At 36.7% G+C, this 9676-nt stretch overlaps 1 protein-coding gene across 5 annotated transcripts in view; it reads left to right on the forward strand.

Annotated features, from left to right (window-relative positions):
• Positions 1-9676, forward strand: part of LOC107726616 (armadillo repeat-containing protein 2-like) — a 24724-nt gene that overhangs the window by 7758 nt on the left and 7290 nt on the right. For all 5 annotated transcript variants that reach the window (XM_016536262.1, XM_016536257.1, XM_016536258.1 and 2 more), the window contains exons 6-12: positions 1668-1711; positions 2172-2279; positions 4660-4850; positions 5552-5654; positions 5759-6021; positions 7309-7454; positions 8335-8434. In XM_016536262.1, the coding sequence (XP_016391748.1) occupies positions 1668-1711; positions 2172-2279; positions 4660-4850; positions 5552-5654; positions 5759-6021; positions 7309-7454; positions 8335-8434 (955 nt within the window). The remainder of the gene's footprint in view (positions 1-1667; positions 1712-2171; positions 2280-4659; positions 4851-5551; positions 5655-5758; positions 6022-7308; positions 7455-8334; positions 8435-9676) is intronic.

Genomic DNA, 9676 nt, shown 5'->3' on the forward strand with positions numbered 1-9676 from the left:
ATAAAAGGTGCATTTTCTGCTCTTAAGGTCCCATTCACCAAGATACCTACTTCTTTACCCCCACTCTTGAATTTATACATTTACTTTAAGTCAAGTCCCGCCCCTTAATTTTTCACATTCTAAAACCTGTTTCACTCTGAAATATGTCACAATACATATATCAATTCGGCCATAACTTCTGTTACATGACTTTAAGTTTGCTAAGCAAAGCAGGACACTAATTATTAATAAAAAATAAAAAATGCAAGATGCAATAGAGGTTTGCTTTTGTTACATTTAAATGGACTGCGTTTTTGTAGTTGTAAAGGTTAAAACAATGTTAAGATACTAATAAATAATAGAGTTTCGTTGGACTCGGACTCGGCTGTTTGGGACTCGGACTTGAGTCTGACTCGGCCCATTTTGGACTCGGACTTGTCTCGGACTCGATTGGTTAAAGACTTGGACTCGACTTGGACTCGACTTAGGTGGACTCGAACCCAACACTAATCCTTCCGTTACCAAAGTTATCAGAGTTAAAAGGTATTCTCTTTTGTGTACATCCATTTTTGAAATGCAACAGAATTGTGTAAACCATCAGTAAGACCACATTAAAAGATTTGTTTATTCAAATCCAAACGCCCTCATTAATACGTTGCCCAGAATGCACACTTATGAAAATCGCAATGCTTCCAATTTGGATGCATTTACTGACACTATGGAATTTAATAGTAAGTTAAAGTCAGGCAGCAAGCCCTCTCTCTCCCTCTATATCTCTACCATATCCTTGTTATAGTAACTAATGGAGCGATATTACATTATGCAGGCCGTTTGTGGTTGGCTGGCTGACTGGTCTGTTGACCACCAGTACAGTCTCATTTAAGATTCACGCGATGAGATCACGTCTCGGCCGAGGCATCCCATCAACAATGAGGCATTATCCAGACAGTACAAAGCCCAAACATGATCAATGCCACAAATATGCTCAATCGTACCATAATTTCTTCTCAATCCTTATAAAATACCCATGTGACATATGCTAAAGATGAATGATGACATTATACTGTACTATAAAAATTGAGGACTGTAAGCAGTACAAGTACATTTGAGACATAATATGTCAGTTTAACCTGCTCTTAATGACAGTAAAGACTTAAATCGTGTTAACGGATATCTTGATATTTGAGATAAAATTCACCGTGACTGTGCATGACTAGCTCTGAGACAAGCACATGAACCTGTGGTTTCCTGTCTGTTGTAGTATCCCTTATAGGCACGCATATTTTAATGAACATTTACACAAGCACATTTTGAAAGTTATCTATTTTCCACCGGTAACTGATTTTGAAACCACTGACAGTTAAAAAAAAAAAAGATATAAAGAAAAAATTGGGCAATGAAAGGCTACATCAGAATATCACAACAGTGACCTCTTGTGTCTGCAAGGAAAATTCTATGATAATACTGCCATTTATAAATTAATAAATATATAAATGTTTTATATTTCTTTTGAACATGCGTTTATGTTGATACATATTAAGCATTTTTATCTTCAGACTTTGTAAAAAAAAAATGTATAGGTTAAATATAAATGTTTTAAAAAACCATCTAGGTTTTTGTAATTTCTAACCAGTCATTTATGCTCTCAATCTGCTCTGTATGAACATTTATTTGTTTGTGATTGATAGGATACTGCAAAATGATGTATCCAGTGCAAGAGGATCAAAACCAGGTATATTGCTATATTTATATATCTGCACTTGAAACCGCTAACCGACGCGTGATAAACAAGGCAAAGGTCTGACAATCTTGCTAGTAGCCGCAAAGATCTGATCGGATTGGAAATCTAAACCACTTTTGCTGCTGCAGTTTCTCAAGGTTCTTTGTCCAGATGCCAGTTGATAGCCGTTTGATCTGTTGTTTACGCAACCCACTGCTTCCTGCAGCTCGTCCACAATGCAAATGCTCACAGAGACATTTGAACAGAAGAGACACTAATGAAAAAGCATGTGGGTGTGAAGCTCTGACCTTTTCATGCTATGCTGAACATCCTGTATTACATTCATATGCTTTAAGAACTGCTCGAGTTAACTTTTCTGAATTTCCCTACCGGGATCAATCAAGTACATCTGTCTGTCTGTTTATATATTTGTCTGTCTGTCTGACACCCACTCCATGTCATTCTGCTGTAGAAGTCAAGCTTGGGCATGGAGACACAGGAGATGACAACATGGATGAATCTGTGTTCTGGAACACTAAAGTTCTTCCTGTCCTTCATGAATTTGAGTCTTTTGCACCAGGTGATGATTAAATTGCTCTTATGAATGTGCTTAATATGCACCAGTAATGGTCTGATGACCTTGAAGAGTAAAGGGTCACATTTTGTTTTGCTGGACATCATCAGACCAACAATATGTTTGCATAGAATTGGTCAATTCAAAATGAACATATATTAAAAACAATGATTTTGCTTTTTGATTTAAAGGTGCTAAGATGCTTTTTCCACTTTTTCAACTTTAGTTAGTCTGTAATGTTGCTGTTTGAGCATAAAAAAGATCTGCAAAGTTACAAAGCTTATGTCCACTCCAAAAGGAGATATTTTATTTAACAGAAATCACTTTTCAAAAACTACAACGAACGACTCGTTTGGACTACAACGCATATTTTCCGGGATTTGTGATATCACAAATACCGACGAATGGGACGAGACCTGGTTGAGCTGCACTAGAGAAGGCAACGAGTGTTATCACTATGTCGGAGACATGCTAGCTTTTCCAAGGCTGACAAACTTAGAGTGGTTACAATCATCCGGGTTTAAATCGCGCTCAAATTGGTTTGATTTTGACACAATATTTACACTGAAGCTCACAGAATGCGGCTATGGTAAGGGGCATGACATTTCCCGACCAGGCGCCGAGTGCTGCCAATCACAACACACACTGGCCCACTGGCCCAGCTAACCAATCACAGCACATTTCGTATTTCGGAAGGCGGGCCTTCATTTGATACAGGAACTATTCGAGCCGTTCATGCCAGACTGGGGAGAGAGGTGTTGTAATAATGTAAAATATGTGAAAAATAATGTGTTTTTCGAACAACCTAGAATGAGAGCCTGTTCTAGTACACCCCCAAAGCAAAATCAAAACTTTGTAAAAGAGCATAATAGGACCCCTTTAACGCTAAGGCTTTGTTTAGGGTCAAAAACTGATTTCAAACCTGAGCTCCAAAAACATATTTAATGGTTTATTTCAGGTTGATACCTGATGACTTTTCATTATCTTTTGTGAACATAGTTTTAGCATAACCCTCCATGAAAAATGTTACATTACTTCTGTTTGGGCTCTGAAGAAATATGAATATAATGCAATGTTGCTAAGATTTTCTGCAGCACACTCTTACAGTCTTCTTTATTATTTATGGAATCTTTGTAAATGATTTAAGAGAAATAACACAGTATGCAAAGATACAAATAGTCAATCCCCCCAAAAAACATGAGGGTTTTATTTTCCATTCACCCTGTTACAGTTTCTTCATGGTCCAAAAACATCTTATTTGAGTGGTTTCTTATTTTTTGCTATTACTAACATTAGCTTTAGAAAGATAGCCGCAGTTGTGGGGTTATTGGATTGTGCTTATGCAAGTTCATACTAAAGAGCTGCACTTTAGCACTTGAATGTGTCCCAGAGTGAAAGCAAATCTGCAGGGAGAAAGAAAAACACAATATCTGAATGCAGAGGAATAAAAACAAAGCTTATGTTGAGCTTGGCACAGTATAGACTAGAGCTTTGAAAGTCAAAGCACGTGGGGAAAAAGAACAGTGAAATGCAATCTAATAGCAGTAAATATTTAAGCACTTTGAAAATTCTATCGAAATTCATTTAAAAGATAAATATCAAATTTTTATTGTGCCAAGAGCCTCTCCGTTCATGCATGAAATACCATTCGTATTTTCCATGGCATCATCAGAGGGTGCCGTTGGGGAGAATGCCAACCATCTTGGAAACAGATTTGAGAAACATTTGTTTTAGCAAAAATAGCTTTGGAAAATGCAGCCTGTGACTTATCCCCTAAAGACAAGTTAGATCCAGCAAGAATAAGGCATTGCCAGTCCACACAATGGTTAAAAAGCATGTAGAGATGGATAATTATTCCGCAAGCAACAGCTAGTCTAAGATGCAATGACGAAAAAAGATTATTTATCAATTTTAATTGAGCCCAGGGGATTTTTAGAGATATTGATACTCTATTGAAGTCTAATCTAACTTAAAACTTAGTGACGTACCATGTTGTTGTGCTCAGAGCCGGTACATTTGGAAAGACAGTAAAGAGTTATTATATACAGTACGCACTAATGATGCATACCATACAGGGGGGGAATTTGCCCTGAAGGGCCATGTTAACTATGTCAGTGGGTGTTGACGTGGGCCAAATGTCAGTGAAATGTCAGTAAGCCTACTCTGTGTACACATCAGTTCAGCTGAATGAAAGAGGCTGTGTACCCCACAGACTACTATTCTTTTACTGTCCTTCACAGGGACAGTTGAAGGATGACAATGCTGCAATTAATACTGTGTGAGACATTCGGTTTAAAATGTGACCTTGACACTGTTACCTATTTTGTGCACTGGAACATACAGTATACTGATCAGGTTTTGTCTTTTTCAAAAACAACCCTTATAGGTGATGCCGTATCAGATGAGATTGTGGGAGAGCTGTGTAATGCATGCAATGGTCTCCATGATGCGCTGGCAGAGAGAGGCATGCTGGGAAGGCAGTTTAAAAAGAGGTCCGCCATCCTTAGAACACTCTTCAGGCTTATAGACGTGGGATCGGATCGACTTGACCTAACATTAGCCAAACTTATTCTGGCAGTGAGTATATAGACACACACACACACACACACACACACACACACACACAATATGTCTTGTATTAGGTTAAAAATCTGGGTACTTATTCTAATCGATTCAATAAAATTCACCTATAAAAAAATATTTAAAAAAATATAAAAATTTGGTAACCTTTAACAATAATACTTCTCGCACATTACAAAAATAAAAACAATTTTTACAACTGTATTTACCAGCTATTTTTAAACTGAAAATTATTGTTGCAGTATTTTAACTTTTTTTTTTTTTACATTTTTAAAAACATTTTAAGATTTTAAACAGAAGTGTGGAAAAGCACTTCTGTGTGCTTTACTGACAAAGTACATCAAAAAAGTTATTTTTTAGAGTGTGTGCAGCTGCATTTAACAATGAAATGTGTCAAACTTCACCGCAAACATAATTGCACATTCAATAATACCAATTTTGTTTGCACATTCCACAACACTTACTCATGCTGACATTTTGCAAGCATGTTCATGACCCTAAATGAGAAAAAGTCACAACATTTCAAGAAAAACATTATAGTATTTTTGAAAACCCAAAAATTGAAATGGGCCAACTACATGATCATTTACAAGGTCTGATCTTAAACAACCTCTACTTTGTAAGATAAGAGGAGCCTACTAGTATACGTAAAGTTTGAAATCAAGCAGTAGCCTTATTGCTTTTGTCTGTATTACAAGCTCAATGTGAGTGGAAACAACTTGCTGAACATCTGCAAACTCGTCTTCAAAATCAGCCGGAACGCTAGTAATGACGCCCTGTTCCTCAACGACAGCATCCTAGGTTAGACCTGATTATTGCATAACTCACCCAGTTACTAAACTCAGTCAGTTATTATCTCCAGCATCAGCCCACTGTGTGTATGTGTGTCCACTGTCCACACACAGACTCCCTTCTGTCTCTGTCTCTGCTCCATTGTGAGGATGTGTGGAGTAAAGGTGAAGCCGTGCTGTACTGTGTCGGCTCACTGAAGCTCCTCTCAGGGAACAGCGCCCTCTCCAGGCTGCTGCTTTCTAAAGGCTTCATCGGTGTACTGCTGCAGCTGTCAAAGAGACTGATGCATGGTCCATCTTCAACTTCAGCTAACATAACTTCTCACAGGTCAGAGGGAGAAGGTCAGCGTATCATTGCAGGACACACACTGGTACAGGTGGGTAATCGTTGATGGCTGCTTAGATTAGGCAGGAGTCAAGGTCAAAGTTGCTATATTGTTAGCTGTAACCCTGTTTTCAGTATGGCAATCATTATCGCAAATACACATATACCCAGATACCCTAAAGCAAAGGAAATCACAGACAAACCTTTACAAATCTTAAAGGGATTGTTTATCTAAAAATGGCCTGTTTGGCTTGCTTGCCTCTGTGGAACACAAAAACAGATATTTTAAAGAACGATTTTGGTTACCAGTGTATGGAAAAAGAAACGCTTCTAAAAATGTCTTCTTTTATGTTCCACAGATGAAAGAAAGTCATTCAGGTTTGCAACAAAATAAAGGTGGATAAATTGTGACAGAATATTCATTTTTGGTTGAACTATCCCTTTAAATCGCAGAAAGGACTTTTCTGTGATGTATTATCATCTTTTTTTCTTTGTTGTCTCAAAACAAAAGATCCCATCGTGCATATATCCACAGTGACCGAGGTTATGTGCTTCCCCTATGTGCTGGAACAGTGCTTTGTGCAACACACACACCACCATAGATAAACAAATAGGTTTGCATTGCAAACACTGTAAATCTGTGTCTTGAAGACTTTAAAACAGGAGGAATTCAGCATGCTTGAACCCCACCCGGACGTTTCTCAGAACTCTGCTCTGGGAGCGAAACGGAACAAAATATGAGCGTTTCATAAGGGTGGGGTTGCATGGGGTCGAATGAAAGGGCGGATTTTAATGTGCTTTTCCTCTGCTTTTGTTTTTGCTTTTGTCTGGGAGGATACCCTTTTCCCACTTCTCTGTGTCCATATTTGACTTCATATTCCTCCAGCACAAAGTACGTCTCACAGGAATGATTTAACTCTGCCCAAACAAACTTCCTGAAATCGGCACGCATGGTTTGATGTTCAGCGCCAATTGCCGTGCCACTCATTAATCTGTTGGCAGACGGAAATTAGGATTTTTATAAAAGTACGGCCCGATGGGTCAAGCAGCTCTAGCAGGCACCCTCCATGTACCCTAATCAGTGTCTTGTGCTCTTGATGGATAGATTTATGAGGCCACTTTAAAGACCTTCTGTTATTTCTTCTTGATTATAAGTGCTTCCTTTTTTATATGCATCTCTACCCATTAGGCAGTAGTACAAACATATGCACACCTGCAGCACAGTCCCTCATTCACGCTCAATCGCCAAACACACATACTCGTACATTTCTTGTGTGTATGTGTGTGTTTTTCTCAAACACACAGTTGCTCACAGTCTTGACCTCTTGGCCCTATCTAGGTCACAGCAGCTTTGAGAAATATAGCTGACCAGTCAGAGTCTCGGCCTTCCTTCCTGTCCAATAAAGCATTCTCTACTCTTTGCTTAATTCTGGAGAACCACCGCAAAGACCTTGACATCTGCATTAATGTGGCCCGAATATTCAGGTGAGTCTGTCTGTCAGTTGTCATTGTGATATGTGTGTGCATTCAAATGAAGTTAGTGTTTAGAATAGCGATTCTAAACCTTCTTAACTCCAAGGCCAATATGTTTTCTAGTGGATTTTTAAAATACTTTTTACCTAATATATGAATTTTATAGAGCTTGACATAGCTATAAAAACGTATATTCATTCTAAAAATGCTGATGGAGTTATAAGATTTATTAATTGACATTACTTTTCCAGGCCTAGAAATCACATTTGGATAAGTACCTCATATAAATTTTTCTTAGACTGTGGAAGTTAAAATAATTAAATGAAATTGAAATTTTTTATCAAATCTAAGGATAAATAAATGCAAGATAAATATGTAAGTGTAAATATGTAAAAATATGTATAAATATAAATTTTGTTTTAAATACAACAATACAAAGAATTCAAATGGCTTTACTTTTGTTACATTAAAGTATTCCATTTATAAAATATCCTACATCAATATCATATATAAATAATTTGGTTTTTATAAATGAAACACCGTATGTGTATGTCTCATCACTTCATTTACGGATTAAAAACAGTTAAAAAAAAACATTTGAGTTCAAATTAGAAATATCTTGATTTTTAGTAATTTTAATGTTTTATTACAAATCATTTGAAGTCATCCGGAGTTCCCCTTAGCAGTTTTCTTAGGCCCTGTAATTGGCCCCGGCCCCCTGAATGAGAACCACTGATTAAAAGTTTTGTAATGCATGCTGTAAAATGCATTTTAAATATCCGCCAACTGAGGTAAGTTCTCATTTTAGTTTGAGGAATTTAGCTTTTTGATTAATGTTGATAAAGTTGTACCATGTGATGTGTGTGAATATGCTTGTGTGTTCGGTCTTCAGCAAGCTGTCCACCTACACTGAATGCTGTCATGCACTAGCTGAGACGCCACGTTGCTGCGGCCTATTTTTGGACCTGCTAAGCAAACACAGCAGGAAACAGGTGAATTTGGCCCAAGTATATGTACACTGTCCACACACACTCAAGACATATGCTCAAACAAGCATACACACACATGTAAGCATATAGGCTGCATGTTCCGCTTTCTGCTCTTAAGTGAAACTTGAGCAGTGGTCTATGAAGGTGTGTGTGTTTTTCTGTTCATTTTATTTCGGTACAGACAGTTCAGATGTTCTTCTCTCTCTTTCCTTCTGGCACTAAGAGTAATGAGATCATGTGCTCCCAAACTCATAAAGAATAAACACAGTTCACTGTGTACTAGGTATCATAAACACAGTTCCACATACACCCTGTGCCTCACATAGGGACATACTGTCATCTGGCAGAGGTCTCTCTCTGCACCCCACTTTTTCATACATTCTAAAAGAAAACAAAGGAGTTCTTGAAAATCAGTTTAAACCATCTGACAAAATAAAGTTAACCAAAGACTGCTAGATTCACAGGAGTTTCAAGTGATTTTTGCATGGGTTTAGTGAACCATGAAATTGCTAAACATCAGGCCTGTAAATCTTTAATCCTGATTTATCTCATAATTTTTTTAGAGTTAACATTACATTTCTTTTAGTAAATAATAGGTCTGTGTGTAATTATTAGTATTTGTTTGTGTGCAGTATATTTAATGTAAATGTATGCAACTTGTGCTTTATGGAGAAAAAAAACAGTTTACATAGATATGCATGCTGCTGATCTGCAGTCCTAGTGTTTGCATGGTTATTTAAATATAAGCATAGAAATACATATATAGTATGCTATGGAGTGTTACGTTTTTGAAAAAGAAAAAAGTTTTACAAATAAAGTACTTAAAATATATATATATATAAGTATAAAATATAAACTAAATAATATAAATATAAAAATAAGTATAAAAACTTTAGTAGTAGTATTATATATCAGGACAAACAACTATCACTAAAAAAACAGCTGTGGATCTTTCAGGTAACAACACAGTATTACGAATCAAGTGTATGTAAACTTGAATGGGGTCATTTTTATAAAGTCAACTATTATTTTCTCTTGTGGACTTTTATGTGAAATATCTTATTCAGGTCAGTACTAAATAAACAATAACATGCATTTTGTATGATCCCTCTTATTTTGGTAAAATAATTAACATTTTGCAGATTCTGCAAAGTATAAACTTTGGACTTCAACTGTGTGTGTGTGTGTGTATATATACAGTATATATATGTATGTATATATATATATATATATACACACACACAC

The sequence above is a fragment of the Sinocyclocheilus rhinocerous genome, unplaced genomic scaffold, assembly GCF_001515625.1.
Source record: "Sinocyclocheilus rhinocerous isolate Xijiao unplaced genomic scaffold, SAMN03320098_v1.1 scaffold1538, whole genome shotgun sequence".
NCBI lineage: Eukaryota > Metazoa > Chordata > Actinopteri > Cypriniformes > Cyprinidae > Sinocyclocheilus > Sinocyclocheilus rhinocerous.